Below are 18,114 nucleotides of genomic sequence, written 5' to 3'. Positions count from 1 at the left end.
TTCCAAAACAAACTTTAGATGAGACTTTTTGAAGTAGCTCTTTATAATTCCAATTAAACATAATTATTTTGAATTTTTCACTGGTTCATAGAGAAAGGAAATATCTCCAGCTGAAAAATACCTGAACAAGAATAAAAAGCATAAATATAAAAGTTATTGGGGGAGTAAATGATGAAAAGGAGTAAGCATCCACTTGTATTTTAAAATACTTCGAAAGACTATTTCACAATACAGAAAAACGAATTATTAGACATGTAATCCTTCAGAAAAAAATATTAATCTAAAACATTAGAAACTTCAGAAAGTATGTAAGCTAGTCTATCTGCCTATTAGGTTACAATGCCAGAGTCGAAATGCCTATTTATTTACTATTTTTTTATTGTATGAGATTTGAACTCACAGCCTCATGCCTGCTAAGTAGGCACTTTACTACTTGAGCCATGCCCCTACTTTGTTTGTTATTTTTCATATAATGACACATTCTTTTGCTCAAGGATGGTCTATGAGCATAATCTGACTACCTCTGCACCCTGTACATTAGACATTCACTATCATGCCTAGCTTGAACTTTGGCATAGGTTCTCTGTACCTTTTTGTTCTTGCTAACTTTCAAAGGAAATTCTCCTCTCTCCCAGCTCTGTGTAAGTCCTTTTAAAAAGCATGCATTCATGGCAGATGAGCAATATTCTCATGTGGCTTGGTCCTGACTGCTTTAGAGCCCTCTGGTAATCTTAAAACAAACCCTACATACACAGTCTCTACCAATTCAATTTGATTCTCTAGAGGTGGAGCCAATCATCAGTATGTTTAAGATCCAAAGATACAAAAGACCTCTATCAGATTCCATACAGAGCTCAGTACAGTAGAACTCATAGTCCAGGGAGTGGACATCAATACAATTGACTATGTAGTGCTTTCAGGATGCCTAGGAAAGAGCCACAGCAATATGAAAAACTTGTGCATATCAGTGGGGATCATCTTGGTGTTCCGCTGCACATTTCCGTTGATGACATTTAACTGAATACAGTTTCTCAATGGAGAATATCTGTTCATGTTATTCTTCTAAAGCTTGGTTTAAACTTTCTATCAAAATTTGTTTAATGTTTACCAACCCCATCCTCTCCTCCCCTGACACAAGACACACACACAGAAAGAAACAATGTGGTAAAGGTGATAAAAGTGGTAAAAAGTGATTTTAAATAATATGAATATTTTAAAATATATGATTTATGTACAGCATGAGACAAATGAGATGAAAAAGTACTATGAATATTATTCTATTTTTGCTTGAAGCTGGGACATTATTAAAGCTCATTAAAATTTCTTACAGGCTGATAAAAGCAGAGAGTCTTAATTAAGTGCTTAATTGAAGTACACATTAAACAAATCAAAGTAAGCAGGGGAGAATACCAGTATTGATGATTTCCTCTTTCCGGGGAACTTTTATAGATTCCAATCTGGATAACTCAGGGCAGAACCAAAGAATGTAGGGGCACAAGGAACTTGCTATCACAAAGAGATTATTCCTACTAAGTGGTCATCATTTTTTCTTTCACCGATAGGATAAATATTTCTAAGTCAAAAAAATTCTACTTAGACAGATTGTGAAATAGTCTTTGAAAATCTTCAGTGGGTATTCTGATTCTACCCCCTGATCAGAAACCAACCAAATTCTGATAGATATGAAGGAATCAACATGAAACCCTAGACAGTCCTCTCCAGAGATGTGGCCTTCTTTCCAGACAGCAGTAGAAAATTTTTAAAAAAAAACTGAATAAAGATGAAAGTCTTGATTTCACATGTCAGCTTCACTAGCAATTTTCTGTGGGTTATCAGATTTTTATTGCAAAATTAAAAAAATAAGATATCAGGGAAATGTAAATTTTATTGTGGCCCAGTAAGTTCCAAGATATGCTTTTGAATTTCTTCCATTTATAGTCATTAAATTGCATGGATATAAATAATGTATCCAAGACATTTTTATTTACTTAATTTTGTTTTGCTGAATTTCATTGGACATTTGTTATTTCTCCATCAAATACAGTAGAAGCAGATTTTAGGCTGTCAAGCACATTGGAATTCAGACTTTGGTCCATATGACAATGTTAGTTAAAAATAAACCTTCCTCAATGGGGAAAAAAGTCTATATAAAGCTTTTTTTTTCAGGATAAAAGCTGTAGATGCAAATGAAAGGTTTGCTTTACTGAAATATGATTACACAGATGTTCCTTGCATGCACGACTAAGTGCCTGGCACACACACACATACAGGCATATATACATACATATACACATATACATGCATACAAACGTCATACATTGTATCAGAACCTCAGTGTTACTGAAACAAGATCTACAGTTTGGCTGTTCTCATTGACTTCCTTTCCCTTCCAGACATGCCTGCCAGGATTCTATCGACTGCGTTCTGAAGCAGGTGGCCGTACCCCTGGTCCAACTCTGGGTACCTGTGTTCCATGTCAGTGTCATGGGCACAGCAGCCTGTGTGACCCTGAAACATCCATCTGCCAGGTAGGCACCTGAGGCTTTCTTGGGCAAGGTCTATGCACATAATACAACTCTGTGTTTAATGTCAACCAGGCAAGGAAAGAAATGCCAGCGTCTTCACTTTGAAAGTAATGAGAAACTTGTAACTGGAAAAATCTATTACTCGTGTCAAGAAATGGAGATACAGTAACATATTTCAATAGCATGGGATGATATAACTGTTTAAATATTACATAAGGTTTTCTTTTCTAACCACAAACAATATATAGCTCTTTATAAAAAGAAAGTAGAAGCTATTAAAAATTAAAATATACTGAGAGAGATGGGTGTATAACTCTGTGGCAGAGGGCCAGCCGATCTTGCATGAGGCCTGGGGTTTGATCTCTAGCACAAGGGGGGGGGAAGGAATTAAGTAAAAAAAATCACCCCAAATTCAAGCTAATATAAAATGCAATATTGTAGGTATTTTCTAATTTTATACATACATTGAAAAATAAGATATCTAATAGCTTGGCAGCAGTTATTTGTTCTGCCTTTTGTATTTCCTGTCATGATCATACCTTATTGTTATTCTCGAAAATTTTCCATTGGGTGTCCTGTAATTTACCTGGTTCCCAAGGAATTAAGGTAGCCTTTAATTTTTAAACCATATTTCTGCTAACACCCAGAACTTCACCACCACGATATTGCTTGAGAACATTCAGGATTCTCTTTTCTTCTGCCTTTTAAAGTTAGTTACCATAAGAACAGGTTTCCTCCCTATGTCCCTGGCACCTTCATTCCCACAGCTCTGGAAGTCTTTGCTAACTCCATCGCCTGCCTCTCATCACCTGATCCTTGTTCTTCACCTTTGTCCAGTAGAAACCTGGCTTTCCTTTTGCAGTCCCCTGTCCCTCAACAATGGAAACAATGTCCATCACTGTTTCCACTCCTCAGATATGGTGAGCCCACACCTCCCTGCCTGCCTCTGGTCACACTTCCCCACCTATCTGCCCATTCTACCTGCTTTCTCCCCCACATTCATCATTATGTAGTTTACTCCTGGTTGAAGTTTACACTGGTTAAACCTCACTCTTCCATTTCCTTCCTACATGTTCCTTCTGAACCCCAATATGGTTATAGAAAAATAGATGAAGCCATCTATCCTCACCTTATACACATGATCACTTCTTAAAGTGGACATTGTGTGGTGCTCTGCCATTCTGGCACTAGCCTCTGATCCATTCTTGGATGACCATTTCATACCTTCTCCTTCTGCAGGCCTAAACTCTCCTCCCACCTCTTCCCAACCTCACTCCCAGTTGTTGATTCTTTCATAAGAAGCAACATGCCACACATGCCCTCTTTCTACATCTGTGCCCTATTTTTACTACATTTTTATCAAAGTTATTAAATCTACTTGAAAAGAGTTTATATATATACATATATATATATATACATATATATTATACCATACAGTTATCTTCCCTCAGCTTGGTAATGTGATACCCTTCTCCATTCCAATATTTTGCAGCTTGCAGAAAAGATGGCTTAACATCAGCTATATAGAAAATATATAGCATATATTAAAATTACATGTCATATTCTTTTTTTTTTTGCTTATGTGGTGCTGAGGAATCGAACCCAGGGCCTCATGCATTGCAAGGCAAGTGCTCTACCACTGAGCCACCTTCCCAGCCCCACATGTCATATTCTTATTTTAATAGTTAACATGTCTTTTTGTCCAAACACTGCAATTATTAACTGACCATCACTTAAGTCAGCTATTCGGAATGTGTGTTTGAAATGCAGCCAATTTTGTTTTTGTTCCATAAGTTTTTGATTGATTGTTTCAGTTCTTTTTTATTTTTTATGGAACTTGAACTCAGGGCTGCTGCTTGATAGTGCCACGCCTCCAGTCCTGCTTTTATGGTGCTGGTCCTGGGTATGAACTCAGGGCCTGGGCACTGGCTTTTTTGCTCAAGGCTAGCACTCTACTACTTTGTGCCACAGCACTGCTTCTGACTTTTTGGTGCTTAATTGGAGATAAGACTCTCACAACTCATACACTTTCCTGTCCAGGCTGGCTTTGAACTGCAATCCTATGATCCCAGCCTTCTGAAGAGTTAGGATTACAGGCATGAACCAATGACTCCTGGCTGTTTTTGTTTGTTTGTTTGTTTTGTCAGTTGTAGGGCCTGAACTCTGGGCCTGGGCACTGTCCCTCTGGGCCTGGGCAATGTCTCTCAGCTCTTCAGCTCAAGTTAGCACTCTACCACTTGAGCCACAGTGCCACCTTCCCAGACCCTTATGGCTATGTTTTGTTTGTTATTTTGAAGATGGAGTTTAGCAAATCTTTTTACCAACACTGACCTCAAATTGTAATCCTCTAACTCTCAGCATCCTGAACAGCTAGGAGCCGCTATTATTTTGATAGTTACAGTAGTATTGCTTTCAAAAATCACAATTGTGTTGCTTCTTGGCAGTTATAATAACTTCATATTTTTCATTGATTCAGTCTTTTAGGAACTGTTAAATAAAAGCATAATCAGTTCTGATTTAATTTCTGATTTAAATATTAATGTCTCAAGTTTTCTACCATAAAAGTATAATTGGAGGTGTTTTAAGAAAAATATTTCTTGTCATATGAAGGAAGCATCTTTCTATTTCTGGCTTCTTAGACATATATGCAGTTGGGATAAGGTCTTGAAATATATCATATACTCACCTGTAGAGGAGGCATGGGATAGAAGGTACAATTAGTCAATAATCATCTATAGTTTTTAACTATCCTTGAATTCCTGAAGTAATTAATCTTTAGTTTTAGCATCATATTTTTTTACTATATGTTGTCTATAAAACTAGATAATTTTGGGAAGGGTTAACTTATACATTCTTAAGTTATAATTAATATATTATGGAGTTTCACTAACATGATGCTTGCTTCATGCACTTAATTTAGATGAATTCAGTAAAAGATGCAGTTTAATTGCATTATTAGGATAAATGTCATTGCCTTCTATCCTGGCTAGTAAGGTTATTTTTGTTCTGTAGGAATCTTCAATTTAGGTCTATTTTCTGAAGAATCCCTAGATGAATTAAAAAATACATAAATGCTTCCATCAAACATACACAGCTAGTTTAAATTGTTATGCTCTGAATTTTTATATTTTCCTTCAGGGAACACACAACTTTTGAATTTAGACAACTTTATTTATCTTTGAAACAGACTCGTGAGGCAAATAGAAAATAGCTATTTTAATTCCCAATACTGTATGCGAGAAGACAGAAGCATACTTATTCCTCTTCTATGTGGAATCTGGACTCCAAATAAATGTCACACCCATTAAATACTTTGATGTCCTCTATCATGGTACATTGGAAAGCAGGGACTCTCCATTCAAACTGCCTTGACTCAAATCCTGGCTTTATTTTCAGTGGCATCTGAGGTTCCTTATTATCAAATCATAAAAATATTAGTATTTATTTATACAGTGAATAGGCTTAATATAAAAACAAGGTGACTGGCACTGGTATCTCATGCCTATGATCCTAGCTACTCAGAAGGCTGAGATCTAAGGACTATGGTTCAAAGCCAGCCCAGGAAGGAAAGTCCATGAGTCTCTTACCACCAATTAACTACCAAAAATCCAGATACTATTGCCCCTTGAAAACTTTTAATCAAAAGTGGAAGATTAAACCTATGGCTCAACAAAGAGATGAGGGAAAGATAACTGAATCCACACTGGATAGTACAAATATGTACAGAAGGAATGACACAACTTGAGTTGGATTAATAGTTGGATGGGTAGAAGGATGGAGAGATGGATCATTTAATGATCATTAAATCCTTGGTTTGATATTATTTCCCCTATTTTTCATGTGATATTGAACCATCAGCTGGCTCAAATAACTTTTAAAAATCATATTATAAGGAGAGGTTCCAGTGGCTTACGTCTCTAGTCCTAGCTTCTCAAGAGGCTAAGACCTAAAGATTACAGTTAAAGCCAGCAGGGACAAAAAAAAAAGCCCATGAGACTCTTATCTTCAATTAATTACCAAAAAGCTGGAAATAGAGCTGTGGCACAAAGTGTTACAGTGCTAGCCTTAAGGAAAACAGCTCAATGACACTACCTACACCCTCAGTTCAAACCCCTGGACTGGCTGGCATAGAGAAAAAATTCATATCAAAAGTATTATTGCAATTAGCTGGGTTGTGGTGGCTCATGCCTGTAATCCTAGCTATTCTGAAGGCTCAAGGATCTCACTTCATAGCCATCTGGAACACAAAAGTCATCAAGACTTGATCTTCAATTAATCAGAAAAAAAAACTGGGCCAAGGTATGGCTCAAGTGTTAAAATGCCAGTTTGGCTGAGTAAGTATGAGGCCCCAGGTTAAAGCCCTGGTGCTATACACAACACCCCAAAAGTTTTATTTCACTCTGTCATAATTCTTAGTTTAAAGAAAAAGATCCCTCCATAGCTTACTTATTCCATTGTTTAAACATTATTATAACATCAGTATTAAACTATTAGCTTTCTCTTCAGTAGTTATATTTTTACCTGGAATCTAATATGTTTAAAGTACATTATACACCTTCTTTAATGTGTTTTAACACCTGGCCTAAATAGGAGCTATTTAATCTTCATTGCAATTTTACATGTTGTAACATCCTTGAAAATCTAACACTGAGAAAATTTAAGTCACCAAGATCCTTGACCAAAATGTATTAGATCTTAAATCTACTACAGAACACCCCCACCATAGTGACAAGAAGAAGCCAGTGCTCACTTAGTTGATTAAATGTGTTCAATTTTGAAGGCCCAGGTATCCTAGAGTGTGAATAGAATCTGCAAAGCAAATCAAGGGCTACATATGAAAAACATTTGCAAAGTCTTGAAAATATGAAATTTATTGTAGGATAAACCACCAAAATGTCTTTCCAGATTTTTTAAAAGTAAAAATCAATGTGGGAAATGGATTGATTTTGATCACCAATGAATCTTAAGGTGGTTTATTGATATGATGTCTATCAATTGCAGAAAAAGAAAAATGTGCTATTAGGAATAAGAGTAGATTCTTTCAAAATACCTATCAAAGCAATTGCCAGGTTTACTACACACACACACACACACACACACACACACACACACACACACACACACACACACACACACACACACATCTGAGCTCTGTTTTCTGACTTTCAATAAGTATCAAGTTCCTCATAGAATATAATATATCTCAAATTCACCCAGAATAAAAACATCTACATGTATTGAACCCTATGTATATACAATAACCAGGGAAGGTTGTTACATATAGATTTTCTCATCAATTTTATAAGACATTTAAGATGTAGATAAAATTAAATTAAATTATTTAAGGTGTAGATAAAATTAAATTATTTTCTTAAGAACAATAAGATCACAATGTTCAAGAGGAAGTGTACTCATTACCTCACTCATGTAACTGTAACCCTCTGTATAGTATCTTTACAATAAAAAAGAAGAACAATAAGATCACATTCATAATTCTAACTATGATCTGTTTAGACAGGCAGGTGATTAAATGTTTAATGTTTTCCTAAGAAGGCTGAAAAGATAGGCCAGATATTAACCAACTGATAGATTAAGGGGCATAAAAAATTGCTTTAAAAAGTGGCCTGAAAAAGAGCACAATAGATAGCATTAATCTTGCTAAATTATAATATATATTCATGAATTACTATGGTGAAACCACTTTATACAACCCCCTTTTTTGTTACAAACTTGAAAAAATGAATCATAGGAAAGTAAAACAGTGAATCCAGGGACAGTCACAGGGGGAGTGGGAAGGCCAATGGAGAGGATCAATGAGGATGATTATGGTCAAATATGTTATATGCTTATATGAAAATAGAACAATGCAACCTGTTGGAAATTGTTTTAAGAAAGGTCCAGAAGGGATGGGAAAGACATGGAAGGGTAAGTTTGATTATGTTACATTATGTGTATGTAAGGTCAAAATGAACTTCTCCCTGTACAACTAAGTATATTCTAATAACAAATCTTTAAAATGTGGCCCAGAAAAGCCCTACAGATGTCTCGAACAATTAGAGACAACTGATTGTTTGATAATGTTGTAAAGATTCAAAATATTTATCAGTGATTTGGATAAGATCTATCAAATGTTCAAATTATGTAAAGCAGGAGATGTAACCTAATGCATTGGATAGTGCAAAAAGATCCTGACAAGAAGAAATATGGCCCATAGTTAATGCTATGAAATTAATAGAAAATGTTTGAAATTAGCCTATTTGTCCATTTATTCTTAAGGCTTTGTTAATAAGTATTTCCAATATTCCAGTTTTGTTACAGATGCTGAGATATAAAGGTGTGGTCTTCCTGGGCCTTGCTCTCTAGCAGCTCATTCTCTAGAGGTTAAAGCAAAGAGAAAAGAAAGTGGCACACAGTAATTCATGTGGTATTCAAGTGTTCTTCCTGGATTGTAGATTCACAAGGGCTTAAGAATCTGTACAAGCTCCAAATAGAGGAAGGATATATGTTCAGTATGTTTGCATCATCTTCTATATTTTAAAGGAAGTTGTAAATCACTTGGATTGTTAGAAGTTTAGCTTGAAAAGAGAGATTTAAGAAATAATACTATTCTAAGCTATTTGAGAATTTTCCAGGGAAATTGGAATTAGTCTTAATCTGTATAGCTTCAGAAGGCAGAGCTTGGATCACTAACTTCAAATTAGCCTGAAACAAAAAATTTCTGATGGTGTAAGGAAAAGTTTTATAATTTACAGTAATGGAAGGTCTGCCTCATAAAAATTCATGCATTTAATAATATCTGCGAGAAAATGTAGAAGAAATCCCTATAAAGTAAGACTAGGCTAAGTGACTTCTCACCTTAGGTCTAAGATAGCATAATATTAGATCCTTAGACGTCTCAAATGTTCTATATTGAAAAGATACTAATACATATCACTTGGGATAATAAACTTCTTATTAGGCCTCCACGATAGAAAAAAATTGTTCTAAAGGCTAATTTCTATACAACTGAAAATATCATGAATATAATCCTTTAATAGGGCTATGCAAAAAGTTTCCATAGTGGCTGGCTTGTGGCTCATACTTGTAATCCTAGATATTCAGAAGATTGATGTGTCAAGATTGTGGTTCTAAGCCAGCCTAAGCAGGAACGTCCATGAGACTCTTATTTCCATTTGACCACCAAAAAGTCAGAAGTGGAACTGTGACACAAGTGGTAGAGCATTAGCCCTCAGGACAAAAGTTTAAGGATGCAAGCTCTGAGTTCAAGCCTCAGTACAGACACCAAAAGAACAAAACACAGTTTTCAAAGTATGTTCATGATTTACATGTTGTATCAGGTCCTTACCCAGGATTTACTTAACCCAGTATAGTATGTCAGCAATCCTGTGAAAGAATAGCTGTACAGAGAAGGTAAGAATATTTGCTTCTTCTATGAAGAAATAACATAAAGTTACAAGTATAAGAAAACTGAGAGCGCGGCGCCAGTTGCTTACTCCTGTAATTGTAGCTACTCAGGAGGTTGAGATCTGAGGATCACTGTTGAAAGCCAGCCCGGGCAGGAAAGTCCATGAAACTCTTATCTCCAATTAACCACCAGAAAACCAAATGTGGCACTGTGGCTCAAGTAGTAGTGCTAGCCTTGAGCTGATTTGCTCAGGAACAATGCCCAGGCCCAGAGTTCAAACCCCACAACTGACACACGCAAAAAAAAAAATTGAAACTATACCTTTGAATCTCTATATTTTTAGTAATTATCATTATATTGTAGTATTTTAGTTATTAACGTTTTATTATGTATCAAAAATAATTTATTAAATATAGAAAATAATTTATTATATAATAATTTTTATTACCAAAGCAGATTTCTGACAGTTGTTATTGAAGTTCTTGTCTTGTTCTTTTTTCCATTTTGTTTTGTTTTGTTTATGGCACTTGCTAATCCCTATACCTATAAATCCGTTGTTTAAACAGTCCCTAGTTAACACTTATTGTTTAACTGCTTGCTGAATGATTTGAGACTGAATTCATAGATAATTACTTTATCTTAGAGCCATTTTCTCCCAAAATGTTACTGATAAATACAAATGGGCTATTTTATTCCCTAAGTGTCTATTTTATTTAGTTAGCTGAACAAGAGAGGATTATAGGTTTTTAATCAGTATGAAAATGTAACAAATCACAGTGGTCTTGGAATATGTAAAGTGATTCTGATGTCTGCTTTTCTGTAGTTCCTAGGCTTGAAACTTGGCCTTTGTTTTTGGTTTAAAAAAAAACCCTGCACAATGATATCTTTATTGCCCCGAACAGGGGCTAGTTCATTCATTCAAAATAGTCATTGGATGACGATCCTGTTTCATTCACCGTGATGCTAGATGGAGCAGTTAAGCTAGATTTTAGGACATGAGGGAATATTTGTGTCAAGGAAAAAATGACATTTAAAACAAAATCTGAAATGAACCAGCTAGGGAGGAATAGGAGAAAAAGCATTATAGAATATGAGATTTTATAAAGTGTGCAAGGGCTAGAAAAGTTAAGGAAGGAAGAGAAGTAGGAGCCAGATGTTCAGGAGTTCTTGCCATGCTAAAGTTTTTAAATCATTCTAAGGGCAATAGGAACCCAGAGTAGGCTTTCAACAAGAGAAGAGAGTGGTTTGGTGTATTCTACATGTGATCACTCTGGCACTACAGTGGAGAAATCGCTGGATAGGAACACTTGGGGAAAGGATCTTTGGCAAAAAGAAAAAGAAAACATGCAACAAAAAAGATATCAAGAAACAATGAGCAATATAATTGTAGGAGAGTAGAAGAATAGATATATGAAGTAAAAACCTCTAAGTTGCAAACCTGGGAAACTGAGTACATGACATTGATTCCCAGATTAAAAGACGAGCTTAATGGATGTTTGTATTGCACAATGAAAACTATCTCAGAAGGAGTTGCAGAGAAAGTCTGGAGAACTGGGGTATAAATAGCTTGGTGCTAGAACTTGGTAATGAATAGATTTAGCCAGTTGGATATATATGGAGGAAAAAAGAAAGGCAAGAGATAAGTTAGAATCTAGGAAACTAATCTTCCTAAAGAGACAGTGGAAAATAAGGATGAGTAGTCATAGAAGAAATATTGACAACCTAGGCTATTAAGGAAACCATATCGCAGGAGAAGATTTCAAAGAAAGCATAGAAATATCAGCCATTGTAGATTCTCATAGGATCTTCATAGGATAGACTCTCTTATGGACAGTGAAGTTCAGTTTGGCAAGAAAAGCATTAGAATGAAGCTGGGATTATGTTTTTATGGTGAGATCACCAGCCTGTTTAAGGGGTTCAGAGGGGAGATGATATATGTAAACAGTGCTATATATGTAAACAGTGCTTATATTAAGGTATATCAAAGTTAGTAAGGAAGTTAAGGAAACTCTTGAGAGCCTATAGATTTTTTTAAGGTAAAAAAAGGACTGACCAAATGCAAATACAGGTAGGAATATGCTAGCAAATGGAAAAAACAAAGATGCTGGAAGAAAATGGAGAGTCATAGGAAGGGAACCAGTTTAGCCAGAGGAGAATAACTCTAGAGTAAGGACAAAACACAACTTCCACATACAGAAATCAAGTCAAAGGGTGAGAAGGTTGCAGATAAAATAGTGAATTGTTTGGAAAGAAACTGAGCTCAGGAGAAAATGTGGGTTTTCTTTTCTCTGAAAATAGAAGGCGATCATCTGCTGAGGGCAAAATAGTCATTTAGAAGAATCAAGATTCATATTTGTCACATTGGAAAAACCGATCCATTTTAACATTACGTTGTAATATATGTCTACAAGTAAACAATACATCTTCAAACCCAGCACCAGAAACATAAAAGTCTACTGGTCTAAAATTGATAGAGATAATGTCAAGATTACTCTGCAGGATTGACCCTCAAAATAATGACTAAACAGACTAAAGAAAAATAAAATTTCAAGGCAGTATCTATGGTGGAACTGACATCAGTTACTGTTCGTTGTAAGAAGCTACACCTCCCATACAAAACATATTTTACCATTAGGAGACAGATCAAAATGAAATATTTTCTTCATCATAGATTGACTGGATCAAAGGGCCCAGCCAATGGGATTTTATCCAAATTCAACACAAAACCAGCAGTCAGCTTTGTGGCTCCAGACAAGTTAATCTCCCCATTTTCATGTATTTGGTTGCTGACATTTTTGCTTCTCAGCTTTTTTTTTTTTTTTTTTTTTTTAGTTGTGTGGCTTGAACTCAGGGCTTCAGCTCAAGGCTAGCACTCTACCACTTAAGCCACAGCGCCACTTCCAGGTTTCTGGTGGTTTATTGGAGATAAGAGACTCACAGGCTTTCCTGCCAGGGCTGGCTTTGAACTGTGATCCTCTGATCTCAGCCTCCTGAGTAGATAGGATTACAGGCATGAGCCATCAACACCTGGTTTTTTTTTTAAATTGTGCTTATGTATAGTTAGTCACCGTCAGGTTAAATTTTGTCATATAAAAATTAAGCTGAGATGCCATGCAGAATTCTATTCCTTTATTTCTCAACCTCCCAAATCAGCACAGCACCTCCCCTTAACCCAGGATTTTGCACATGCCAGGCAAACACTCTATCCCAAGCCCTTTTGTTTACTTGGTTTTGCTGCAATGTCTATCCAGCTGCTTTCCTGACTGGCCTCAAACTCTTGATCCCCCTTTAAATCCTTTGGAGTAGGTAAGGTTATAGACATATATCAGTTCTTGACATATACCACCACATAGAGTATCTGTTCACATTTTCACTAAACACTGCTCAATATTGAAGTTTCATTGCAGTTTTTATTCATTTTCAGGTTTTTTTTTAAGTGGAAGTAATTTCCTACAGGGCAAGATGTCATTTTGCCTTTATTCCCCTGACTTGTTTCAATACCTTATAGGTTGCTCTTTCTAAGACCTAAAGGATTACTTAAATGTTTGCTCTATATTAAATATAATTCTATCATAAAAGAATCTTTTTTTTTTTTTTTGTGTTTTGTTTTTTTGTCGGTCATGGGGCTTGAACTCCGGGCCTGGGCGCTGTCCCTCAGCTCTTCAGCTCAAGGCGAGCGCTCTACCACTTGAGCTACAGCGCCACTTCCGGTTTTCTGGTGGTTTATTGGAGATAGGAGTCTCACGGTCTCTCCTGCCCGGGCTGGCTTTGAACCGCGATCCTCAGATCTCAGCCTCCTGAGTAGCTAGGATTACAGGCGTGAGCCACCAGCGCCCGGCTCATAAAAGAATCTTAATTGCAAACAATTTATACATTCCTCTAAGAATTTTTTTCTTTCCTTAGGAGAATGTCTTAAAGCCTATCATCTCTAATATCTTTTATTATATACGCATGATATTCAACTGATATAACTAATTTTAGATTAGACCTTCAGTAGAAACCACTAATTTTGGGCAAGAAATAGATAAATGATATTCTGTTTTGTTGTGGAGCTTGAACTCAGGGCCTACTTACTATTTCTGAGCTTTTTTGCTCAAGGTTAGCAGTCAGTTGAGTCATAGCACCAATTCTGGTTTTCTGGTGGTTAATTGAAGATACGAGTCTCAAGCCCTTTCCTGCTTCACTGTCATAGAACTGCAGCCCTCAGATCTCAGCCTCCGGAGCAACTAGGATTACAGGCACAAGCCACCAGTGACCACCTAGATAAATAATATTCTTGATGCTCTTGTTGTCTCTTAAAATATTTGTACTGTGCACATTGATTTGGGTTAGAATCCCATTGATGGTCATGGACCAAGGTCCTAGTATTTCTGCAGGTTTTGGTAACAGATAGCACAGTTAAACTTTTGGGAGAAAAGAAACATAAATAGCCAGATAACAAAATACGTTTTAGAGAAGTCTTCAAATTCGATGCCCAATTTAGAGTAAAAGATATATGTACATTGGAATTGATAAAAGGAAAAGAACACAGACCCTCTAGTGGTCACTAGAGGAACACAAACACAGTATTAGTTTGTTTTTTTGTTTTGTTTGTTTTGTTTTGTTTTTTTAATGAAAAGCTTCTTTGGAAACCTTTAGGGAAATGAACCCTAAGACATGCATTCAAATATTTTTTTCTTTCATACGATTGTTTCTAACACATTTATAAGATTATTTCTTTGTTGCTTTGAATGACCCTCACCCACAGTATAACCCCTGCTTTCACTGTATTTCATGTAGGTATAATTTGTGGAGGGGAAGGTGAAAAAGAAATCGTTTAAATAGGGATACAGGTGGACCTATTGCAACAATGAGATGTACAAGTCGTTATGTCGAAAATGAAACTTTACAACTTTGGTGGGGGAGGGGGAGGAGAATGGGATGGGAAGGGGAAACAAAGGAGAGGGCTACAATGCTTGATAAGAAATGTAATTATCTTGCCCATGTAATTGTAACCCCTCTGTACAGTATTTTCACAATAAAAAAAGATAAAAAAAAAAAAAAAGAAGAAGAAAAAAAGCTGACAAAGTGCATTGCATGTTGGTAGACACTCACAGGTAAGAAGCCTTCTGATCCATTGCATGCTGACTCTGACGAACTTAAAAGAATCTTTGTCTCCCTTCTCCTTTGCAGAATTGTCAACATCACACGACTGGAGATTTCTGTGAGCAATGTGCTCTTGGCTACTATGGGATTGTCAAGGGATTGCCAAGTGACTGTCAGCAATGTGCCTGCCCTCTGATTTCTTCCAGCAACAAGTAAGATTGAGAAGTGTAACCATATTTCCCAATCAGTAATGCCATCTGTCTAGCACATGGCCTATCTGCAATCTATTTCTTTGTCAATGCAAGCAAAAATATTCTCAACTTAAGACAGAATTTTTAACAATATATGAACATGACAAAAGTCAAAATATATACTCTGTTGTGTTTTTAAATCACTGTCCAAATATATAACACTTATTAATTAAAATGTATCAATATTAAGGTAGGAGATCTATTTATAAAACAAATTATATGACAAGTACGCATGGTTTTATAAATGTACAGGTCTAGTGTTTGTATATAGTTCTGCCATAGATTCAACTATGAAGGATTGTTTGCATTCATACTGTATCATTTTGTGGCTGTGTCATTTTCTATGTTAAATGTAAGATTGGGAAATAATTAACAAGGAAACAATTAAACAAATAGCACAATGAAAGCAGAGTGACTCATTGTGAGGCTCCAAATTTAAAAAAAAAAAAGTATCTGCCAGAATTACAACCACTTGCTATTAAGATGGTCTGAGCTTGGTACCATGGAAACACAGCCAGAAGGGAAAGTGAATGCTCGAATATCTTATTTCCATGCTGCTGTCTGCATTGGTTTATATATTGATGAAAACCCTAGGTGTATTCATTTACCTTTTTGCAAAGAAGTCTATACTTTCTGTGAAGTGATTTATAGACTTCAATCTCTACATAGTAAAGTCATTTTTCCCTCTAAGAATTTGCTTATAAAATGAAAGTATAACAGTGAGTATAGAATCAGAATTCTAGACACCTTATCTGAAATATTGAAAAAATCCACAAAGCATTTCCGAGGCAGTGATCTCCTCCTCTGTGCCTATTCTCTTTGTGTCTTCAGCTTCAGCTTTGTAAACATTCTGAAAACATTTGTGTATAAATTGTCTCCTCTGAAAAATCCTTTTTCCATTGGGCAGAATCACAAATCTTTTGTAGGGGAGTCAGAATATCAATGAGGATATTTTACATGATGTTATTGGTTACCCAAGTACCAAATTGTAGACATGGAAAATGTAATAATATTTTTATATTCCTTCCACAAATCTCTCTGATGCCCATATTTAAACAGGAGAACTGTGTGTTTCATTGTTTATTAAAATGTAAGGCAACTTAGTGAAAAAACTCCATAGCTAATTAATAATTCACTGTTGGGTAGAGTATAACAAAATTTACGGGATACAAGAGAAAATTTTGCCATTTGTCAGAGAAACACCCAAGGAAATGTTAAGACAGTTGAAAGGCAAACTTTAAATTTTGCAAATTTCAAGCACATTTTAAAAGCAATAGTAGCATATATATTAGATCATCAATAATGGGTTAAGGATTTTTAAAAATGAAGACAGTAAGAAATTATGTGACTAAAAGTTTAGAAGTTCAGAGATGTTCAAGAGCTAGTAAGTAATAGAGTTTGGAGAATGGAATTTAGATAGAATTTCATAATTACTGATGAAAATGAATGGAAGAATGAAGGCCATATTGCTAAAAATCCTTGAGTACCAGTCTAAGAAATTGCTATTTAATTTTCCATATAATAAGAAGCTTCAAGTTTTTAACTGTTTGAAAACGAGGTTAATATGGTCAAAGCCACATTTTTGGGAAGACTATTATGATAGAATTGGGTGTGATGAATTGAACCAGACAAAGACGAAATGCAATGAGACCAATTTAAAAAACTATTGAACTATACAAGGAAAGAGATAATTAGAACCTAAAGACAAGTAATAGTAACACAAGTGGAGCAAGGGGCTGAATGTTGTTAAATACAACTCTACACAAATGATCACTAATTAGATGAGAGAGGTGAAAGCAAAGGCAGCAGTTGAAAGCTGAGGTTTGTAGCCAGGTTGCTTCTCTAAATGACGGAGCAATGATCCGAACTAGGGAAAGCAGGAGGGAGCTGCTGCAAAAGAAAAGTCATTTATGGTTTAAATCGCTTCAAATTGATATGAGGGGTATATCTGGATGGAAATATGCAAATGGCCACAGGAAATGGAAATCTCAAAATTGAAGAAGCAGATGAAGGAAAAATATATGTTAACAAAAGAATTAAAGTCAGGTAAGATTTCCTAGGCTAGAGTTACTCAAAGGGAGCACATGGAAAGAAGGCAAATCAACACCTCCTCTGTTGGATCACCAGACTAAAATGAAGAGCTAAGACAGAGCAAACAAGACCCCGCAGTACTCTCACTGATACCCAGGCAAAGTAGAACAAGAGTCAACAAGCACCCAATGGCTGCTGTCTCCAGGGAGACTCAATGAAGGCAATTAACAATTAACCAGGAGGGTGACTGACGAAGTTTTACAATCAACAGTAGAAGCAGACATTAGACTAATGGAGTTTTGAGCTGACAGTTTAAAAAGTGTAAAGAATATTGACTAGGTTAGCAGAATCAATAAAAACAAATGTACTCTCATTTGTGTTTCATATTTGAATTGTGTAATTCACATATAATTTTATGCAAACAATCTTGAAAGTATCTAAGTATCAAATTATAGTAACTAGTTCACTTCTAATAAGACTTTATTGATTATAACCACTATAAGCAATGTTTCTTACTGTTAACCAATACTAAAAAAACCCACCTAACAGATAGATAAATAAATATGAATGTGTTATATGTATGTGTTTATGTGTGTGAGTGTGTATATGCGTAAATATATATGTGTGTATATATACCCTACTATTTATGCAGTTTCATTATCTCATGTTTTTTTTTTAAATCTAGTTAAAAGCCACTTACTGATTTCATCATCTACTAAGCTTACCTAAAGAATGACACATATGAACCCACCTAACAAAGTTCCTTATATGGTAGAATGTATTAAAAGGTGAAAGATAGGACAACCAGATAGGGAAA

General features: G+C 35.6%; 1 protein-coding gene across 1 annotated transcript in view; it reads left to right on the top strand.

The window, feature by feature from the left end:
- The window catches only part of Lama2 (laminin subunit alpha 2), a 565,166-nt gene that overhangs the window by 392,831 nt on the left and 154,221 nt on the right, over window positions 1–18,114 (top strand). Inside the window, exons 29-30 of the mRNA XM_070010715.1 lie at window positions 2,394–2,528; window positions 15,103–15,227. Of these exons, the coding sequence (XP_069866816.1) occupies window positions 2,394–2,528; window positions 15,103–15,227 (260 nt within the window). The remainder of the gene's footprint in view (window positions 1–2,393; window positions 2,529–15,102; window positions 15,228–18,114) is intronic.

This window comes from Dipodomys merriami, unplaced genomic scaffold (genome assembly GCF_024711535.1).
Source record: "Dipodomys merriami isolate MVZ:Mamm:240054 unplaced genomic scaffold, mDipMer1.0.p SCAF_8, whole genome shotgun sequence".
Classification (NCBI taxonomy): Eukaryota; Metazoa; Chordata; class Mammalia; order Rodentia; family Heteromyidae; genus Dipodomys; species Dipodomys merriami.
Note: the sequence above shows the minus strand (reverse complement) of the source record. Positions and strands in the feature narration are given on the sequence as shown.